Consider the following 21,588-nt stretch of genomic DNA (forward strand, 5'->3'; position numbering starts at 1 on the left):
AAGATGACGACGAAAGCGGTACCGCAGCTATATTGCACACCACTGCGACACTCAAAGCAAACCGTGACATTTGTTTAACAGGTGCGCTTGGGTCTTTCTGTGTCGACGTCAAGAATTCTGGAAAGATCTCGTCCAGATTATGAGCGAATTCACTTCATCGAATTTTTGACTTGAAAATTGAAAATGTCGATTTTGGGAATTCAGTTCTAGGGCGCACTCGAAGACGTCAAATCGACAAAATTTTTCCGAATGCACGAGGAGCCATTGCCATGGATGAACGCATCCGCTTGCCGATTCTTCATGAATATCCTTTGTCTAGCTGTCAATAGCATTTCCCTTCTTCCGCCCATGCATACCCACACATCCGTAGACATGTTGCAAAGTAGTAGTGCTGTGCAGCAGCAGTAGCAGCTGTACTATACATACAAGACGGCCATACCTGGCCAGCCACCTGCCCAGCCATCTAAGCCACTGATCGTGTCGATCCCTAATCTACCAACCAGACCGTCATCCATCGTCACATACACAGAGAGAAAGAGAAAGAGAGAAAAAAGTAAAGAGGTGTCTGTGACACAGAGGTAGAAGAAAGTAAACGCCACCAATCGCCACGACGTTCGCACTCCAATCCGTTCCTATTTTCGCCATATCATGCAGGGGGGTAGTTGTCGTTGATGCTACTCATACCATTTCATGTCTCTCTTGCTCCGATTGTCTTTCCTTTCAACCATCGTGTTCGTCATGACCAATTCGCTTGGCGTTTCCGCATTTTTCTCAACCGCCCAGGTCCTATTCTCGCCTTCCTACGGGTCACCGCTTCTCGGTCGCTCAGCACCATAGGCGCCCGTCCCCGTCACCGTGCCCGGCAACCCCGCCAGGCCCGGTAGCGGCGGTAGACGCGGAAGCTGCGGTACCTGCGGGCTGGTAATCGAGCGCTGCTGGAACTGCTGGCGCAGCGCATCGCCCTCCTTCTTCCGACTGCTGCTGCCTCCAACAATCGGCGAGCTGGGGTCGAGGCCGCCGCTCCTGTCGCTGCGGTCGCGTTCACGGTCTTTCTCGCCGCCCGTCAGACGGCGCATGCCTGAGCGCAGGCCGGCGCCGACGCTGCGGCTCTGCGCAAAGGGCCGCATCATGTTCTCGAGGGAAAAGTTGGAGTTGGAGTTGTTGGAACCGCCGGGCGTCATGACTGGGTTGGCGCCGCCCGAGGCTGAAGCCGAGCCGGCCGTTGATGTGACGATTGGAGGGACAGATCCGAGACTCGAATTGGACATGGAGGGAGGGCCGCTTCCGGTGATGTGCAAGGGTCCTGTAGGTGCGCTCGCGGGACCGCTTGGACCTGTAGCACTGGCTGTGCTAGTGGTGCTGATGCTGCTGCCGGCAGGCGAGGGGCGGCTGTTGTGAACAGCGTCGATGCTGGAACGACCGATTATGGGCGGGCCTTGGGGTATAAAGGGTGCCCGCGGGGGGCCGAGGTCTTCCTCCGAAAGGAACTCTTCGTCCTCATCAATGGCAGGACCAGGACCGGGGCCAGATAGGGACGAGGTGGAAGCAGTGAGCGCATGCCCGTGGCCGCCAGCGGGAGAGGCACGCGATACTCCTGGTTGCTGCGCATTTACGCTGGGCGACGTCACAGAGCGAGAGTGCATCTGTGAGCGCGCCGTGGGAAGTGGTAGATTTGGCGTTGACGTGCTGCTAGGTTGAACAATGGGCGAGGAAAAGGCTGTAGGTGTCATGATAGAGTGGTCGGCGGAGCGTGTGGGGGTGATTTTCATGTCAGCAAAACCCGTTTGGAAAGAACTGACGCTTGCGTTGCGGGTGAGGGATTTGTGCAAAATGGGTGCCGTTTGCTGATCGTAGAGGTTCTCGCGCACTTGCAGACTGCCGCCGTTGTGGAAGCGGCTCAGGCTAGGGCTGGATGGAACCGCTGTGCTCGAACCGTAGTCCATGACTGTGTCATCCTCGAAGAAGTCATCCAAGTCATCTAGAGTTTGCATAAGATCGCCAATATTGCCATCTCCACGGGTCCCCTCGGACGACATTGTGATGGTCCTGTCATCCGGTGGGAAAGCTGAGTAGACTGACGGATACTCCTCGGCTCGGAACTCAATTTTGGGCGTGGTGACTTCAGCAGCAACAGCGATCTCGGCTGGCGCGGTTGTGTAAAACACCGCGTGCACGTTATGCCTGGTCATGGAGGAACAGACTGCAGGCATTGGGATTGACCAGCCCGTTTCTTCGGGAATGCCGTACAAGCTCTGAGTTCTCTCGTACTCCTTCCTAAAAGCGCGAGTCGAGTGCGAGCCAGCCATGCTCATACGAATATGGTGTCGCTCAAGAGGGTTGGCGGTGCCACTGAGGGGTGTGTTGAGGATATGGTCGAGGACTTGGAGCGCCTGCAGGCAAAAGTCGGTCTGCAACAGGCGTAGCAATGGAGAGATGAGATCCGACCCCTTGGTAGATACTTCGGGCTTCCTCAGATCAATATCTTGAATAATGACGCAGAGAACGTCCATCGTCTTGATCTTGACCCATGGATTCTTGTTGAGCAGTAGGCCCATGAGGAACACAAGCGACTTGAAGTCATGCTCAGGGAAGAATGAGGTGCGTAGCGCTGGCACCAGTTGGTTCAAGAAATCCTTGGCAGCGCGGTATCGCGTGACGGCAAAACCACGAAGCGCTGTTGCTAGTTCAGAATGCCCCTTACACTCTGCAATATTGGCGAGATTCTCTGCCGAAGCCAGAGCTGGGCTGTCTCTGGTCTCCTGTTCGTACGTCTGCAGGTATCGCGGGAGATTCGCAAGCAGAGTGAATAAGAGGACGTTATCGGGCCCGACGAGCTCACTTGGAGGGAGTGCTGAAAGCTTTTCCAATATCCTGACGCTGCGGTCTAGGCAGGTACTGGATTTAACACCCTTGTAGACAAGCTCTGCCAACCCATCAAACGAGCCACCATCCCAGTGCTCTGGATAATGGTCTTTGAGAAGTTTCACAACGGCGGGATCTCCAAGATCCAGTTTGTCGAGTAGTTTGTCCAGCATTGCAAGGCTTTCCATAAACTCCTCCTCGTGCACGGTCTGCAGGCAAGCGCATGTCGTCCAGAAGAGCTGAGGATATTGGATCAAGTCTGTACGATCGAGCTCCTCAATGAGCGTGCGGAGGGTGGTCAAAATCTCCATCGAAAAAGTGATGATCTCGTCGTCTTCGTCGGAGATGGTGTTGGAAAGCCGAGCCAGCATGTCGCCAAGCATGTTCTGGTCCAACGAGCTAAGAATACATCGAAAGAGTTGGAAAGAACGGCATGCAAGATGTCGCACAGGGCAGTTGGTCGCCCAGTTGAGGGTTGTTCTGCCCCATTCTTCGCGAATACCAGGATAAGCAATGGTGAAGATCTTGACCACCTCCGTTGCCACGTACTGCATGGCCTCGGGAACGCGCAGATTCGACTCATCTTCATCTTTGCCGTTCGCGTCCTCATAAGACCACACAATCTTTGGATGGTGTTGCCGAATAGACTCGATGAAGTCTTCGATGTATTTTTTGTCTGGCGTGGTGTTGGCAATGTCAATTCTCGAGATGACGAGCTCGTGCATCAGGTGCACCAGCATTTCCCTGGCCTGGTCTTGGACAATCGGCGTGTAGTGGTCCCAGAGGACGAGGACCGCCTGTAGGAGCAGAGGAACGTTTTCCTTGGTGAGTTGAATAGGAGATACCATGAGGTCGACAAGAAGAATCAAGCAAAGCTGACCCAAGGAAAACCCGGACTAGATGATGTTAGAGACGTCGTCTTCAAGGACCAAGGACACTCACCTGCTTGTTCCCCGAGGCCAATACGGAGCCCAAGTCCGCCACATATGGGAACATTACGCACTCGGCTGGAGCTTGAATGGGCTCCCTCTTCTCGGGGGCCATGGCTCTAGGTGTGATTTTGAGCAAGAGAAATTCGACGACTTTGGAACCGGCTGGGGTATTTGACAGGTAGACAACAATCTGCTTCGCGTAGTCGACAAAATTCTGCTCTCGCTTGTCGGAGCAAAGGGAAATGACGAAATCAAGAACTAATTGAACGTTGCCAGCGTGTGGTCCAGTTGCCAATGCCTGCCACAGAGCTTGAATTTCATTGTGCAGGATGTTTCCAGATTTGACAGTGATCTCGAACAAATTGACGAGGAGCATGTACGAGCTGGCTGTTGGATTGCCATTGGGTTCGACCTGCAACTCGATGATCTGGATCCAAGGCAGCATGGCGGCCACCATGTTCCGCTGCTGGTCCGGTTGAAGCTGCCTGAAGTAGAAGGCAAACTCGGAGAAAACGTAGAACGCTATCTCTGCGTGCTGTTTGGCCAGTCTACGAGACATCTCGAACTGTGCAGCTTTGTACACTGCAATGGTCTTGTCGGAAATGGAAATGTCCAGGTCCTGAAGTTTCGAGTTCTTCATCTGGCGCTCCTCTAAGATGCGCAGGATCCGGAGAGACTTCATCCGTATCTGGTTGCTTTCGTTGCCCAATGCGTAGAGACAAGCGCTCAAGACTTTGTAGAAAGGGAGCACAAAATCTTCCCTTTCCGTGAGCACCTGAGTGACCACTTCAAAGTAGCTTTCCAACGATTTTGAAAGTCTTGAAAGGTAGCACATCTCAACTGAGCGCTCAATGAGATACGGATGCTCCTTGTTGTGCAGGATCAGATTCCGAAGTGCTCTTCTACCGATTGAATGCACCTTGTCGCTCGGCGTGTCGAAAATCGAGTCGATCCAGACTAGCAGACGCCTGACATCAAATTGCAGATTGACACCGCTCTCGGTTTGGATTCGGATGGGCCCGCCGCAAAGAGATGCCATGGCACTCAGAGCAGCTGTCCGCAGCTCCTTCCTTTCAATCTCCATAGACGCCGTAGCAAACTGTTTGTTTCCCGGATCGTGCTCTCTCTCGAGAATCGAGCGCCTCATGGTGTTTTCCCTCAGCTGAATCTGATTTTGGTTTGGCGAGTATCCGCACCAATCCTCCATGAGCGTGAAGGCCGCCTTCCTGGCTTGGAACGGCATCCAACGGATTGGATCCTTGGTTCTGTTGATTCCCTCGAAAAGCTCTTCCATTACTCCACAGTAGTGTGTTCTGAGCTTGCTGTAACTCCACTCGTTCTGCACCTCTTGGTCATTGAGAAAGAGTCGAAGATCCTTGGTGTAACTGATCAGATTGTTCAGAATCCAATCATCGCCGTACACTTCAGGAGACCGCAGGAAGTGAGAGGTGAGTTTGTACACGTATGTGACCTCTGTCCTTAGGTAGTCGACCGAGCGGTCTCTTCGAGGAGGTGGCCCGCTGACTGATCTTTGATGCATTTGCATTTGAGTGGCGAGCCTCATTTTGGCATCTTCGTCGCACTTCTTCACCAATGGTTGCAGTGACTCGAGAAGCTGACGGTAAATGTTCTGGTTGATGGAGCCCAACCCCCCTACCGCAGCTTCCCTTACGGCCGGATTTGGAGCCTGTAGTAAAGGAGCCACGTTGTCAAAGAGCAGTTCTGCCGAGTAGACTCTATTGTTCTGTGAGTTCTTTTGTGATGACTTGGAACCTTTCCGGGAATGAACAGGCGTCTGATGTGGCGTCTGCTGCGCTCTCGCGGTAGTGAGAGTCGTACAGGCGAAAATGAGGTAGAGTTTCCACTGCTCAATGGTGAGTTCTGGAGTCGTATGCAGCATCCTTCCCCTATTTGCAGCCATTTCAAGCGGAGGGTATGGCGCAGGTCGGGGCATGTGAGCAAGCGACTGTATGATGGACTGCATCTGCAGTAGCCGTCCACAAACGCTGTTTCTAGTGTGTGCCACCGCAAAGGGGCAAATCTCTGAGCTGATGCCCACCAGATTCGGAAACATTTTGAACCACAGCGTCGAGTCATAAGGCGCATCGCTCCCGCAAAGTTCGACCAACGTGCTGTGAAGATTGCTCCTCCGCATTCCACGTTGGAGTCGGCTTCTCTCAGCTACGGAGAGCTTCTCATCGTTGACATCCATCACAACTTGAGGACTGCCCTCCAAGATCCGGATCACTCGACTGCTTTCTTTGCCAAGGGCTGTGTCAAACTCGGTAACCAGTCGCAGGACTGTCACAGCAAATGTTCGGACGCGCCGCGAAGGCGAGCACAGGAAAAACAAGCCATGGGATTCGATTTCGTCGACATACGCGTCGACACCCGAGAGACTGAGCAAGGCCCCGCGATCAGGAGATTCGCCGTCCATGGGATCCGACGCGGCCCTCTGAATGCGTTGCTTGATCTCATCGATCCAGATTTGAAGTAATTCGACATATAGCCGCAGGGTACTCTCGATGTGGCCAGGTCCCAGCATACCGCCATCAGACATGGTGGCATACCGGTCTTCGAAGTTGAAGATGAATCTAGCAAAGCCGATAGTGACCTGTTGAGCATGTTGTTGTCGCGCGATGGATTTGAGAGACTGGGCTGAAGATGCAGCGATGCTGCTCTGAACGTGTGCTGTGCCGGTGCACAACAGGTTGATGAGATGGTTAAAGTTGATGTGCGGAGATAGGCATCGGGGCAACGCTTGGACGGCAACGTGGAGCAAATCATAGAACCCCTGGCGCACATCAGACGCACCCAAGTGATCGTCTCTCCTCCCGAAGCTGAAGGCTTCAGCCATTGGGGTTTTTGGTGTTTGAGAGGAGAATTTTTCATCCAAAACGGCCTGACCTCCAAATGCATTGTCGCAAATGATTGTGATCTCGCCAAGGATCTTACAGAACTTGTTGTATGACTCCTTCGTTATCTCTGGAAAGTCCGCGATCATCACTGGTCTTGACAGTCTCTCCTCCTTGAGATTGACGGCTTTGGGCGATCTCATAGGCATTGACGGCCGCGGACTGATGGGTTGCATCGGAACTTCCATAGGCTGGAGCAGATCATCATCCGGGAAGCGCTCGGGGAATGGTGGTTGTTCGCCCTTTTCCAAATCGGCCATGACTGCTAGGAAAGCCCTTATTCCAATGACCATTCGCTCCGGCTCCAGATGCTCGACCTTGAGTTCCTTCCCCTGCCCGAACTGATCCGAGTTCATCAATGGAAAAATTATGCTGCGGAAACAAAGGTCTTGATACTTGAATCCGATGAAGCGGATCAATTGAATTATGGGCTCGGCAATCGTCGCCTCGGTCGAGAGATAGGATCGCCTTCCAGGTTGGAACACAAGCCGAATTATCTCCTCGAGCTTCCGGATTGTGATCCCATGTGGCTCTGCGATTCTGTACAAAAACGTCCAGACCAACCGGCATATATTTCGTAACGCGTAGGGGCGAGTGGAGCGCTCTTTCAACTTGGGACCCAGAGGACCTATCAAACTCATCCACTGGGAAGCAAAGACTTCGGTCGGTGATGCGCACGTGAGAATGGCCATGAGAGGGAACGCGGCCTGCCAATGTTTCGGTTTGCTTAGCATCTGGGTCAACCGCGGTTTGATCGTATCAATCACGAGCTTCCATTTTGGGACGTTGACCTCTGAAGTGGCCGTTGCGGCAATTGGCAGTAGAAACTCTTCGAACAGGTGACAATAGGCATGCTTAACAGGCTGGCCGTGGACGGCAGCGAACAGCTCCCCGAGGGAAAGCATCAGGTCGCAGGAGTGACTCCACGCTTCTTCGGGCTGAAACTTGAGCCGGAGATATTTCATGCCTCTGATGATGAGAACGGCCTTGCCCTCGACGGCTCTGGGTTGCAGCCCTTTGATCACTAAATGTTTCTGCATCTCCTTGAGGTCGGACACAAATCTGCTCGCTACACTGTCAAAGTTCATGTCGCTCATGACGCCGAGAAGGCGGCCGAAGATGACCCAATTGGCATTCTTGAGCGGAGATTCTTCCAAGGAGTCTGGATCCGCCTGCTTTAGCTGCGAGTAGATGATGTCCTCGAGGCGTTCTGCCATCTCCTCGGTGACGTAGGATAAGCTACTTTGGCCAATGATTTCCATCAGTACTCGACAGAGCAGGTAGATGGACACGGTCGATTTCCTCTCGGCCTCTACAACGGCTTGCTGCAGGGCAAGTGTGGCGTGCGTGGGGGCGTGGACCGGGCCGTACTGGGCATGAGGCATGGAGGGTCTCGAAGAACTCCCCATCTCCTGAATGGGCTGCAGGGCGGCTCGGGTCTGCTTGCGATCAGAATAGCCTTGAAACAGGTTCGCGTCGACTTACTGCTTCCAACTCTTTTTTCTTGTCGTTTGCTTTCTCGCTCTTGGCTTTGCGCCAAAACATGAGCGTGTCTATCAACGGCTTCGGCTTTTCGCGCGCGACATGGCCAAGAGCGTATATCAACTGATCGAAAGCCGGATCAACTCCAGGACCGCACACGGACTCGACCTTTGGTTCCGCTGATTGGAGGTCGGAGACGCACTGGCTAATCTTTTGGTCAGCTTGTCCAACAAACGAGTTGAACAAGTGATGAAGCGCCATCTCGCCGACATTCCGCCCTTGATGGTTCCGCGACTGTGAGCGCCCATGGTCATGATCGCGCTTCACTCTCAAACTGTCTGTACGCTCTAAACGGCGCTCTGGTCCGCGGAAGATCTGAGTGTTTCCGTCTGGGATGTGACGTGGCTCGGCACCCGCTGTCACAGAGGCCCCATACCTAGCGCTTCCGGACGTATTTATGCCGCTCGCGGGGTCGGAAAAGTCGTCGTGAGAAATCATCATGGAGCCATCGAGAGCATGGACGTTTGCGCCACCCGCGGCAGCGATAATTTGGGGGCTTAACGGGCTCGGGGATTGGGCGTTTGCGAAGCTTGTGTTGCGCGAATGCTGTATGCCATGGACAATGGAAGTGTTACGATGGTGGCCGTAGGATTGCGAAGGCCTCCGCTCTGCTCCTGGGTCGGGGGTGGAGCGGTCTCTGGAAACGGCCACGACGGGTGTTTGGGAACGCGACGATGGAGCCCGTTGGCTGCTGGTCGTAGTTGCGCGGCCGCGACTCACGGGAGACTCGCAAGAGGGAGAAGCATGGACCGAGGGTGGTGCGGGGAAGTCGGGGTGGTTATAGTGCGACAGATTGTTGCCAGCATGCTGTCGGGCTTGAGACGGAGGGGGAAGAGCTGGACCGGGACATGGCTTGATTAGCAGCGAGCTTAAGGTGGCATATGTGGACGAGAGGCAAAGGGAAACATGTCAGGACAAAAAGTTGAGCGGGTAAAGCCGCCGTGCAGCGCAGGGCTGCAGGCAGTTGGCCATGGGCTAGTTGAGGATGTTCATACCCATCCCGCGTTTGGAGCCTCCTTCATCGGGGCACGAAGGCTGGTCTAATGTGTGGCCATGGGGTCCTTGTGTGGAGTCGCAAAAGGGCTGCAGGGCTGCCGCAGGCTGTGGACTGGACTGGAGCGAATCGAGGGCGTTGGAAGCAACGGTCGCGCATGCGGTGCAGGGAGACGGGAAGTTTGCGGTCGAGGACGCGCCGGTGGGCAGTGCAAGAGCCTGAGGGAGGCCAAGCCAATCAATGACGGGTGCAAGAGTTGAGGTGTTTGCAGAGGTGGTGGTGATGGAGGTGCTTGACGACCTAAGCTACTGAAGCGAGCGAGCAGCTGGCGACGGATACTGGCCGGTGGCACGCGTCACTCCCACCACCACTACTAAGGTATATGCAGCGCATCGCCAGTCAACGGGCAGTTTGAGAGGTTGGCAGTAATTCGCCGCGTCCACGGTGCTGATCAACTGCAGTCATTGTGCTCGGTCGTCTCACGTCTGGCTGCTGCATCTGGGGCCAGGACGTCCAGCTGCTGACTGGCGGTGCGCCCAGTCCCACGAGCAGATGCTACTTTTAGTCAAAGCCATAGGTGAGGACCTGAAGGGTCGACGGCTCGTCGCATGACAGTTCGTGAACGATGCAGTGGTGTGCATTTCGGGATTCGGACGTCAGTTTAGCCGCCGACGACGACATCTCTCACGGCTCCCAGATTCCACTCTGGCCGTGGGGATTCCGCTTCCGCTCTCGTCTGCCAGTCAGATCCGAGGGACAAGTCTTGTAAGGGTCCGCCGCGCCTTAGGAGAACAGCCCGCTTATCGCCCAGGTCCCGCCCAGCCCAGCACCGCACCGCATCAGTCCGTCAGCCACCCTCCATCTTCTCTTTCAACTGTGCAAAGTATTATTCTGCTGCCTTTCAATTCTACTTCTGCTGCCTTGGACGACGCCAGGATCGTGCCTCTTTTCTTCTGTTGCGCTGAGTCGCCAGTTGACCGTGCCTGACATCTTCATCTACCGTTTTTCGGCCCCGTCTCCACACGTGCCCCATCACAAGCCGGCCGGTTTCGCGCAAACACCCGGCCGACTGGTGCTCCATCCTCGGGTTCCCGCTCATCAGCTATCCTTCGCCGCCACTGAGACCACGTTTCGTGCCGTAGTCTGGTGGCTACAATCTAGTCTTGTCCAGGCAGCACCCTAACGGTAGTCTCGCTACAAAGTATGTGCTCGTCCTATATCATCTGCCCGCCTTCCATCCGCGTCCCGTCCTAACACGCTCTTGCAAGACAGCAGACAACATGGCACAGCTGGACACTCTCGATCTGGTGGTGCTCGCCGTCCTGCTGGTCGGCACCGTCGCCTACTTCACAAAGGGAACCTACTGGGCAAAGCCGGCGGACCCGTTCGCCGGCTCGCTGGCTCACACCAATGGCGCCAAAGCGGGCAAGTCGCGCAACATCATCGAGAAGATGGATGAGCAGGGAAAGAATTGCGTCGTCTTCTACGGCTCTCAGACCGGCACTGCCGAGGACTATGCCTCGCGTCTGGCCAAGGAGGGTGCCTCGAGGTTTGGTTTGAAGACAATGGTTGCCGATTTGGAGGATTACGATTACGACAACCTGGACAGCTTTCCGGACGACAAGGTCGCCATTTTCGTCTTGGCCACCTACGGCGAGGGTGAGCCCACGGACAATGCCGTCGAATTCCACGAGTTCATCACCAGCGAAGACTCCTCTTTCAGCGAAGGCGGCTCTGCCGCTGACAAGCCTCTGGGCAACCTCCGCTACGTCGCTTTCGGTCTTGGAAACAACACGTACGAGCACTACAACTCCATGGTCCGCTCCGTCGATGCCGCCCTGCAGAAGCTTGGTGCTAAGCGAATTGGTACTGCTGGAGAGGGTGATGACGGCGCTGGAACCATGGAAGAAGACTTTTTGGCCTGGAAGGAGCCCATGTGGGCGGCCTTGACTGAATCCATGCACCTGGAGGAACGCGAAGCCGTCTATGAGCCCGTCTTTGAGGTCTCGGAAAAGCTTGACATGAACGCGGAGACTGATGAGGTCTACCTTGGCGAACCCAACAAGCATCACCTCGAGGGTGCTCAAAAAGGACCTTTCAACGCTCACAACCCCTACATCGCTCCCATTGCGGAATCCAAGGAACTGTTCACGGCTGGCGAGCGCAACTGCCTGCACATGGAAGTCGATATTAGCGGCTCTGGGCTTTCTTACCAGACTGGTGACCACATTGCGGTCTGGCCTACCAACCCCGGCAAAGAAGTTGACCGCTTCCTCAGGGTACTCGGTCTTGACAAGAAGCGCGACACCGTCATTAGCGTCAAGGGCATTGACCCCACCGCCAAGGTTCCCTTCCCTTCTCCGACCACCTACGATGCCGCCGTTCGTTACCACATGGAAATTTGCGCACCTGTTTCTCGTCAATTCGTTCACTCGCTGGCCCAGTTTGCTCCTGACGAGGCTACCAAGGCCGAGCTGACCAAGATGGGTACGGACAAGGATTACTTCTCTGACAAGGTCGCGTCTCTCAACCTCAACATTGCCCAGCTTCTCGAAACGCAGTCCAAGGGTCAAGCGTGGTCGTCAATTCCGTTCTCGATCATGATTGAAGGCCTGCACAAGATTCAGCCGCGTTACTACTCCATTTCTTCTTCATCATTGGTGCAAAAGGACAAGATTTCCATTACCGCTGTCGTCGAGTCAATTGAGAAACCGGGCGCTCCGCACGTTGTCAAGGGTGTCACGACAAATTACCTGCTGGCGCTCAAGCAGAAGCAGCACGGCGTCGCAGACCCCGATCCCCACGGTCTCAACTATGCTCTTACTGGTCCTCGCAACAAGTACGACGGCATCCATGTTCCGGTTCACGTACGCCACTCCAATTTCAAGCTGCCCTCGGATCCATCCAAGCCGGTCATCATGGTCGGACCTGGAACTGGTGTCGCTCCGTTCAGGGGATTCGTCCAGGAACGCGCGGCTCTTGCACGCGCTGGAGAGAAGGTTGGAAAGACGGTCTTGTTCTTTGGCTGCAGGAGGCGAGATGAAGATTTCCTTTACAAGGACGAGTGGGAGGTAAGCTAACGGCAGAAGGATCTTTCCTCATGATTGTTTTTGCTGACCAGTGCGCAGGAGTACAAGAAGGATCTCGGAGACGCCTTTGAGCTCCACGTTGCCTTTTCCCGAGAGGGACCCAACAAGGTGTACGTGCAGCACAAGATTCAGGAACAGGGCGAGAACATCGACAAGCTTCTGCAGCAAAAGGCGTACTTTTACGTGTGCGGTGACGCTGCACACATGGCACGTGAGGTCAACAACCTTCTTGGGCAAATCATTGCCAAGCAGCGGGGAATGCCCGAGACCAAGGGCGAAGACATTGTCAAGTCGATGCGCGCGTCAAACCAGTACCAAGAGGACGTGTGGTCGTAAGCGGCGGGGGATTTTGGTGGAATTTGGCTGGTAGACTGTTTAATATGCGACACCTAGAGCGTTACTTCTTGACGGCAGAGGGTGCAGCGACAGTTGACACGGGGACGACCTACACTCTTGTCTCGATGCATACCTGCGAGTGGGCGAAAGAGGCGCATTTGATTCCATAGAAGCAGTGTAGCAAAATATAAAAAGGCGACATACAATCAGAGACTGAGTGGGCCAATAACGGCTAGCGGCATTTGGGCTGGGGTGCTTGTGCGGCTTTGTCCCGGGATTTTTCTAGTGCGTACAAAAACAAAGGCGCTTCACGACAGGTGACCATTGCACAAGCGCGGAGTAAAGTTCTCGTCGTCGAGGGCGGACGATGCCGCATCGAGCGACGGGTGCTTTTGTGCATCGCATTCCAGCAGACGACATGGCAGGGCATCGCGTCACGGGGTTGGGCCAAGGAACGCACCACACAACTCAGCAGACGCCCTCGGGTCTCACGAGATGATGTGAGGTTCCCCTGGACCCGGTACTGGGACAGCAAGGCAGGGCCCAACTGGGCAAAGAAGCAGAAGCAGAAGCGGAAAAAGAAACGGGAGCAAACGGCGGTCAAGAGAGTGGGAAGAAGGCGAGGTGATGTGGCCCAGGACGAGTGAAACGCGAGGCGCTCGCGGAACAAAATGCCTGCATTGAAGCGATGGCGACAGTCTCATCAACAAGTCTCTCCACGGCCATGGCGGTCCCGGGAACCAGGTACGCGCTGCCGCCACTCGACCACCAGCGACTGGACGAGAAATATCAACTGAGATGACCAGATGGTGGATGCAACTCTCTCGTCGTCCGTCGCGCAAGCAAGCCGTCCGTCCGTGTGCTGTGCTCTGCTCTGCATGCCAACAATGTGACAGGTCGGTTCTTGCGCCGCTCTTGTTCCTGTCCATCTTTGCATCGTCCTCAGATCCTCCACAATCAACCTACTCCCCCCCCATTCCCATCCGCCTCCCTGCGCTGAGTGGGTGGCAGCCCGAGAGACGACAGGGCTGCGCTTACATGACGCAGTAGCGACAGAGCCTGGCACCATTTGGGCGTCCCTCGCATGTGCGATGCGCCCACGACGCACCAGGCGCACGGGAAGCTTCAAAGAGCAAGACGCCGTCGCACGACGACCGAGGGGAATCTTCTTGTGGATTCCCCGTCGCTCAACCCAGGTTCGCGGGATGACAAACACGATCAATCCAGGACCAGCTGGACGGCCAATGGCGTTCAGGGTCTGCGCATTGGACTGGACGTGCTATGTTTGGACCTGCTTCTAAATGAGCCTTTGGTCCTTGCTTCCTGCACCTGGCCAACGTCTGGTGTCGATGTGGGTGGTGGTGGTGGACGAGGTGGACTGGTGGTGGTGCCGTGGAGCGGGCCAAGCGGAAGCCAGCCGACGAGTCCAATCAGCAGCATCCATCCGGCCTACTCGACCTAGTCACTTGGACGACGACGCCCAAGTCGGTAGGACAAGCTTCCATATGCGCAAACAAAGATTCAGGTCCAGCAGGCAAGCAAGCAAGCAACGTGCATGCATGCTCCCGCGGCTGTCCAGGCCATCTCGCAGATCCACCGACGGAGCCTGGGAAATCCTCTGAGATGCAGCTGTGTATCATGTATGTACAGCGTCCCAGACCCCCCAGTGCCCATCTGACGTCAATTGGCCTGGCAGGGGGTCCGTGATGCTGCACTGGAGATTGAGCACCTCGTTTGCGACCTGTAGCTGATAGAAGACGCTCCCCAGCCTCGTACTGGAGCAGCTGAAACCCGTGGGCAGTAGATTGCACCCCTTTGGAGGACAGGACGTTGGCTCAACTCAATTCCCCCGGGCAGACATGTCGTGCGGTCGTGAGGGGTGCATGCCGTGGGGTTCGACGGTCCCAGTCGAGCCTTTTCAGCCGCCTGCATACTGTTCTTGTCTCAGACGAGACGCTCGAGAGCGGTTCGCATTGGGTGACTCTGTACACGCTGCAAAAGAAAGGCACTCGACTCGACCCCCCGGTGCCTGTCCTGTACCGTACCGTACCCTACCGCCCCTTTGCACACAGACTGCCCGTCCCATTGTGCATTTAAAGTGCCACTGTTCGCCCTCGCGCGCCAGACCCAAATTCCCGTCCCTCTTGGCAGTTGCATTGCTATCGAGACAGCCTTTCCTGTGCTTATTTTATTTTATCCGTGACCAGTTGCGGCGAGAGAGAGAAAGAAGGTGCAGAATTATTCTGTGGTGGACAGCCAGCCTGGACAGAGCGAGCGCCGCGCACACCCAGTGTAAACATCAACACCACCACCCAGGCGACAACCATTTCTTTCCCCACAGGTGCGTGGTCCTTCAGCTTCCACTGTTGCAATTGCCGTCGTCGAGTCTGAAAGTGAAGCGACGGGCTTGGAGGCGCCGCCGGCTGCTCGTGTGCACTTGCCCTCTGCCACCTACTGACGTTGCCTCCTGCCAGAAGCCCTCCCCGTCACCCACCTCAACTGCCCTTAGCGTGCAGCAGCACCCTCCTCTATATCTTCGCCACCACACGCCCCATCTCTTTTCCTCTCCGCCTTTCTTCGCACCACTTTTGTCTCGTCCCGCTACGATCCATCCGCCTCAAGGGCCCTGCATTTCTTTGTAGCTTTCCTCAAGCCCAAAGTAAGTCTTGCACCACCTTGACCTCGACCTCGACACCTCCACCCACCTCCGCTCAGCCAGCCTGCCAAAACACCACGCTGACGCTCAACCTCACAGCTTTTGCTCGCAGTCGCTTCCCTCACATCTTCAAGCGAGCCAGCATCTTCGTCAGGTATGTCTTGTCTTCTTCCCGCTGACTGCACCCGCTCAATCTTGCCCACCCTCCCCGCTGCCCACCACGTCCTCGACCGTGGCACGGGCCTTCCAAATATGCACCACCCATACCACTACCCCAGAACTTGCATCTCGCCAGAAGCTGACAACCTTTTCCAGGTCAATCCGACTCTCTGACAACGGTAGCTCGCTATCAACTAACGCCCTCCATCACCGCCGAGGTATTGCCCATCACTTCCACCCCATCCGCTCAGCTTCGGCCTCTGCACCTTCGAAGACCCTTCTCCAAATACCCTCGCCTCTGTTCTCATCGACGTTGAGACTGACGTCATGCTCCAGTCTACAACAATGGCGACCCTCACCGACATCGAGTCTCAGCGCAAGCGCAACTTCGGCGGCCACCACCCAGCCAACTTTGGCAACCGTGCTGCCATGTACGGCCCCTACCAGGGCCAGACTCACCGTCCTGCGTTCTTGAACCCCGGACATCCCGGTGTCTTGCCATATCACGGTCTGGTTGGAGACGCGGGTCTGGCTGCGTTGACCCAGGGCTTCGCCGGCATGAACATGCACCACCCTTCCCTCGGCCACTCCAAGGGCTCTCACGTTTCGGCCACGTCCTCTGAGCTCGGTGTCTCTGTCCCGGCGCACATGCAGCATGGTCAGCACGCGATGGTGTACCAGCAGGCGGCGCAGATGATTCCTGGACTCCCCAACTACCACCACGGACTTCCGCACTCGCCCAGCATGCAGACTCCGCTGAACCACTACCTTCCTCCCAACGCCTTCCAGTACGGACACCACATGATGGACAACAACAGTCCCGTTGCCAACAACTGGAACTCGCGCGTCTCTTCGGCCGAGCCTGCCCTCATCACCCCTCGCCGCGACTCCATCTCTTCCACGGAGCAGGACTTGCCTGGTACCCCTTACACGAGCGCCCATGCCACCTACCAGCCAAACGTCTACATGAACGGTTCTCCCAACGCCATCTACCCTGGCAGCGGCACGCCTTCGCCCTCGCATCTCGGTCCCTTTTACGTCCCTCAGGTCAACAAGGCCCCGGTCACCCAGACCATTCCGCCTGAGATCCAGGAGCTTCTCGTCAAGGAGCCTGCCATTCCTCGTGCCATTCCTGCGCCGAGCTCTCCCGTCAAGCCGCTTGACCGTTCCTTGGAGAACAAGAACGGCGAGACGAACGTCTACATCCGCGGCCTGCTTCCGGAGACGACGGACGAGATGCTTCACCAGTGGGGTGTCCGCTTTGGCGACATTCAGAGCTCCAAGTCAATCATTGATGTCAAGACCAATCTTTGCAAGGGGTAAGTTCAATCTGACAAGTCTGATTCCTGGTCCTTTGTATTGACGCATCACAGCTTCGGCTTCATCAAGTACTACAACTTCAAGGATGCTGAGAACTGCATTCGAGGCTTCCACTACCTCGGCTACGAAGTCAGCTTTGCACGCGTAAGTATCTCCGTTCGTCCCCTTTGCACGTTGAATCCCAGCTAACCTCGTTCAGGAATCCTTCTACGCCAAGCTCAAGAAGTTCGCCGATGAGGCCAACACCAACCTCTACGTCTCGAACATTCCCCGCCACATCAACGAGGCGGAGCTCCAGAACATCTTCGCGCCCTACAAGGTCTGCTCGAGCAAGATCCTCCGTGACCCCGCCGGCCATGGTCGCGGTGTTGGCTTCGCTCGTTTCGAGACGCGCGACATCTGCGAGGAGGTCATTCGCAAGTTCAACAACACCCCCGTTCAGGTTGCCGATGGAGAGGAACACACCATCCAGATTCGTTACGCCGACACGCAGGAGCAGAAGATCCTCAAGCAACAGACTGCCGCCGCCCGCTCGTTCCGCGCCGCCGAGTTTGAGTACGGCGTCCTCCAGTCCAGGGGCGTCAACAGCATGAACGCCGGTCTCGTCGCTCCTCAGCAACGCATTTCTTCCCTTACTCCTCAAAAGGACGGCAACGAATTCGAGAATTACCTGAACAAGACTACGCACGCCACTTTCCCCCAGGGCCGTGACCGCAATGGCCGTGGTTTCGTTGCGCGTTCGTCCCAGCTCGCTCAATCTCAGTCCAAGATGCCTGTGGTTCGCGTTCAGAACGACGACGACCAGGCTCGTCCCACGACTCCCGTCATTGCTCACGGCGACCACTCTTCGACCTCGAGCAACGCTGCCAGCGACCGCGAGTAATTGCGGTCTCAAACCTCTGTCGATGTTTGTACATCGTTCAACAACACGCCCTGGACGCGTGGTCCCTCTACCGCCGGGACTTGTCTATCTCTACACTTTCGCAAAGGAACCACTCCTCGTCACGCTTCCAAACATCAACACGGACTACGGATCGTATGAAAGGACACGTCGCCGACAAGCCGCCTAATCGATTGCCGTCGCATTGGCTCGTCACTTGGCTCGCATCTCGATCGCCACGTTGGGATCACCTTTCGCCTATGGTTGTATTTTATTGATGGTCGATTTGCTCTTTTTCTTCCTTTTGCATGTTGAGTATTTCGTCTACGGGTGGCGACAGGAAGCGTAATGGTCCTTTCTCCTTTTCCCTTTCCTTCTGGTCAGCACGTTTGGTCGGGAACAAAAAAAGAAGATTGATCTGCCCTCGCGGGCTACGACGATGACGATTTGGGCGGCTTTTTCTCTTCGACCCTGTCTTTTGTTTTGCATGCGCTTTTTGTACGGGTATATCTTTCACATCGGTCGGACCTGGGGCCTATGCCCTCAATCTCTCTCTTGTCAGATTGAGGAGGCTGCCAGGCCTCGTCTCTGCTTTTTCTTTTCCAAGTGAGCGCCTTTTAGCCGACGAGTAGTCTAGCAATACAAATGGTGTCTGTTGAAACTTGGTCTCCTAAATGAGTGTTATGATGTGATGTGCTTGGTACAGGAACATGCGAGCTCGAGTGGCGAGCCTGACCAAATAACGCCATGATGTCGTGAGCGCTAGTCAAGGGGTCCAGAATGCAGCTCTTGACGTGGTTCGACTTGAGATTAATCAGCGGGGCTGCAGAGACCGAGAAGAAGACCATCAAAAAGTCGGACTTTGACGGCGACAGCAATGGTTGGCATCGGCAATGGCAAACGCTCGGCATGTTCGGCATCATCGGCATGGCTTTTCCCTTTTGCCATCTGTCTGTGGATACCGCTGATGCGTTTGCTCGACTGGGAAGTGCGGTGTCCTTTTACGAGTGGGTTCTGGGATTTTTTGACCAGACTTGCAACCAGCATCATCTACGCAGCAATGGATGGGGTATATTGGATAACGTCACGACTTGCAAGCCCAATTCAATCTGCAGCGGGACATGGGTAAGAGGGTTGTGATGAGACGACCGCTTTTTGCTGCTGCGTGCAATGTCTTCTGGCAGAATCACCAACATTTTTTTTTTTTTAAAAAAAAATCTGATAATTCTAGCATACAACACATAGTAATCTCAAAGCCAACACACATGGAGAGAGCAACAAGAGGGCGTGAGGTGGACACAAGTCAGAATAAAGCTCACGCACGGCCCCGTCCGCGCCCCGAACCCAAAACGGGGATCGCTCGCTGGGGTTGGTTCCTTTACCGCCTTGGCCTGCCCTACAACCCTTACCTCGCCCGGTTTGCTCTCTCGCTCGCGGCCGGTCCATAGGGTCCCGAGCAATCGCCAACACTGCATGCCGGCGGGGGGCTGTGGGTGCACTGGTAGGGTACAGAGCCAAAGGGCCGATGTCGGCCATGGGGGGGGAGGGTTTGGGCTGTTTTGTTTACGGGATGAGAGGGCTGAGGAGGGAGAGGTGGAGGGGAGCAGGGTGTTGGGGGTGCTGTTTTGTAATTGTGAGCGTATGGAAGAATGTAAAGTTAGAAGTATTACGCTGGACGTAAGCAAGGGTCCAGGGTAAAGTGTGGGCGGTGAGATGGAGCTGCGGGCGGAGGTGTCCGTCGGTCTCAGGCTGCTGTGCTGCTGTCGACTCGTCGGGTCGGGGGTTCGGTTGACGGCTGCGGCCTGCGGTTCGTCGTTCGGATAGACAGACGAGACGGGCTTGGGGGTAAACTTGACGGCCGCTAGCTACTGCTGAGTATCTGCACATGCAAGTGACGGCGGATGGCATGGCATGGCAAGGTCCAAAGCCGTTGTCGGACGGAGACATGTGCGTTCCGGTAGACTTTTTTGACTGCTTCCGCCGCTTCATGCTTAAGTATATTTTTTTGCGGTTCCGGTGTGATGGTTTGATGACGTTGTTGTCCCTCTCGCATTCTGGTAGATTTTTTTTTACGTCGAAGAGTACCTGTCAAAGGTACTTGCTTTGAAGAGATGAGATGGTTGTGAATATAGTACTCATGCCTGCCAGTCTATAAACATGGTATGTAAATAGAGTATGTAGAGTACGGCGAAAAGTCTCCGAAATAGGAACACTCTAGCCCGGAATGCTAAATCGCTTCGAGCACGATCTCTTCACTTTCTTCATCACTGCTGGTGCCTGGTCCGGCGCGCCAGTGCAGCGGGTTTGGTAGCGTCGACATCTGCCAAAATTCGTCGCGCATACGCGTCGCATATGTACCATGCAAAGCCGATCCAAATAATCAACAGCATCCCTCTCCCTGGCGCACCAGCCATATCTCAAAAAATGGTTTCCAACCAACTCCTCGCCTGACGCCTGAGATGCTTCATGGTCGTCGCTCTGATTCCATGCAAATGTGGTTGCTTGGGTAAAACCCCTTGGCCCTCTCGGTCGCGATACGCCTGCATCCTGCCAACGAACCCCGCGTGGGGTTCCAGGAATGCGATGCAATTCTTCCTCTTTGCCTCTGTCTTCATCCTTCCTCTGACCCGAATGCCCCGCTACCCCGCTCCGCCCTCTCTTGGAGCCGATACGAAGCTTACTGGCCCAAAAATGCCCGCATTCTTTCAGTTTGAATTGTTTTGCTCAGCTTGCGCGAGCCCTGCCGACGTCTGCGGAGACGGCTTCCGCATCGTGCCGTTCCCGCTGCCACCGCTGCCTCCCCCACCGTCCCGTCCAAGCCGCTCCTCGTAATCCTCAACCAGCTCGTAAGCCGGGCGGAATCGATCGGTGGTGTCGATGCGCAAGGCCGGATTGGGATGGGTGTCGGTGGTGCCCCCTAGACTGGTGTAGCCGGCGTCGTAGAGGTTGCAGTAAGGGATGCGGAGGTGGCGGATAAAAGTCCAAATCTCAACGTAGTGCCAGTCGATGACGGGGTGGATACGCATGAAGCTGGGCCAGCCGTGATCGGTCGGGTCGAAGTGCGTCAGATGCTCTCCGTGCGGGTCGGTGCGCCGTGTCCCGACGAAGATTGCCTTGACGTTTGGCTGGTCGCGCAAGTACGACGCAAACGCGGCCTTCATGGGGGAGGCATAGGTAGCGAGGGAGAGGTTGTAGGCCCGTGTTGACGAGACAACAAAGTGTTCAACTTCGGGAAAGGGGTGGGCGGACTGTATGTAGACGGATTGGAGCGAGGGCGGAATCGGAGTCGAGGTGGCGACACTGCGTCGGTGTATGGCTACGAGGTAAAGGACAAGAAGAACAAGGCAATCTTTGCCGCCATTGTAGGATAGGGACAGCTCGGAGAAGCTGGTGGTTGTGGCAGATTAGAAAATGGTCGATTGACGGTGGTAATGTAGCAGGCTGAACCCACCTATATCTTTGCAAGGCCTCTTCGATTACGCCCAGGGCGACGCGGGTCTGGGCCTGGACAGCAACGAGGCGGCCATCCTGAAAATCTTGGTCTAAAAAGGATGCTATTGCGTCGTCCAAGCGTGCGCATAACTTCGCAAAGGGTAGTGGAGGGGCATCAGGGACCAAAGGCGGGGCTCCGTCGACTGTGGGGTAGTCGGACGCAGCATTGGACGTCGCGAGGGTCATTGCGGAGCGGCGGGCTAGGAATGCATGAGAGGAAAGGAAGAGGAAAGATGAATGAAAAGATGAGGAGCGAGGTCGGCAAGTTTCTTGGATGGCGTGGTGTTGGCGTCGGAGGAGAGCTGGCACTATCGCTATCGGAGCGTTGCCGAGGTTTGCCAATGACGTTGGAGAGGCAGCAACGGAGAACGGGCAGAACGCAGGAGAGCCGAAACGAAAACAACGGCGTAT

At 55.5% G+C, this 21,588-nt stretch overlaps 6 protein-coding genes across 6 annotated transcripts; 4 read left to right on the forward strand and 2 right to left on the reverse strand.

The window, feature by feature from the left end:
- Positions 1-587: 587 nt before the first annotated feature.
- On the reverse strand, positions 588-9,397 carry BKA78DRAFT_141090 (cell morphogenesis N-terminal-domain-containing protein). Its single transcript, XM_066882764.1, has 4 exons — positions 9,247-9,397; positions 8,195-9,087; positions 3,805-8,148; positions 588-3,758 (listed from the first exon to the last, which is right to left on the reverse strand). The coding sequence occupies exons 1-4, from the start codon at positions 9,248-9,250 to the stop codon at positions 801-803; spliced, it is 8,199 nt and encodes a 2,732-aa protein (XP_066744700.1). The 5' UTR covers positions 9,251-9,397; the 3' UTR covers positions 588-800.
- A 1,128-nt stretch (positions 9,398-10,525) lies between these two features.
- On the forward strand, positions 10,526-12,670 carry BKA78DRAFT_250589 (uncharacterized protein; the record flags this gene model as incomplete). The annotated part of the gene is made up of 2 exons (XM_066884590.1): positions 10,526-12,316; positions 12,374-12,670. The coding sequence occupies 2 exons, from the start codon at positions 10,526-10,528 to the stop codon at positions 12,668-12,670; spliced, it is 2,088 nt and encodes a 695-aa protein (XP_066744701.1).
- Positions 12,671-13,284: 614 nt separating this feature from the next.
- On the forward strand, positions 13,285-14,303 carry BKA78DRAFT_141156 (uncharacterized protein). Its single transcript, XM_066882765.1, has 2 exons — positions 13,285-13,566; positions 13,718-14,303. The coding sequence occupies exons 1-2, from the start codon at positions 13,469-13,471 to the stop codon at positions 14,130-14,132; spliced, it is 513 nt and encodes a 170-aa protein (XP_066744702.1). The 5' UTR covers positions 13,285-13,468; the 3' UTR covers positions 14,133-14,303.
- A 1,611-nt stretch (positions 14,304-15,914) lies between these two features.
- Positions 15,915-17,688, forward strand: BKA78DRAFT_251520 (uncharacterized protein; the record flags this gene model as incomplete). The annotated part of the gene is made up of 3 exons (XM_066884662.1): positions 15,915-16,804; positions 16,859-16,949; positions 17,005-17,688. The coding sequence occupies 3 exons, from the start codon at positions 15,915-15,917 to the stop codon at positions 17,686-17,688; spliced, it is 1,665 nt and encodes a 554-aa protein (XP_066744703.1).
- Positions 17,689-18,573: 885 nt separating this feature from the next.
- Positions 18,574-18,939, forward strand: BKA78DRAFT_315216 (uncharacterized protein). The gene has a single exon (XM_066888525.1). It carries the CDS (start codon positions 18,595-18,597, stop codon positions 18,823-18,825), a length of 231 nt encoding a protein of 76 aa, XP_066744704.1. The 5' UTR covers positions 18,574-18,594; the 3' UTR covers positions 18,826-18,939.
- Positions 18,940-20,390: 1,451 nt separating this feature from the next.
- On the reverse strand, positions 20,391-21,363 carry BKA78DRAFT_251265 (uncharacterized protein; the record flags this gene model as incomplete). The annotated part of the gene is made up of 2 exons (XM_066884638.1): positions 20,391-21,072; positions 21,137-21,363. 2 exons carry the CDS (start codon positions 21,361-21,363, stop codon positions 20,391-20,393), a joined length of 909 nt encoding a protein of 302 aa, XP_066744705.1.
- Positions 21,364-21,588: the final 225 nt, after the last annotated feature.

Source organism: Phyllosticta capitalensis, assembly GCF_038381095.1.
Source record: "Phyllosticta capitalensis strain CBS 128856 chromosome Unknown BKA78scaffold_5, whole genome shotgun sequence".
Classification (NCBI taxonomy): Eukaryota; Fungi; Ascomycota; class Dothideomycetes; order Botryosphaeriales; family Phyllostictaceae; genus Phyllosticta; species Phyllosticta capitalensis.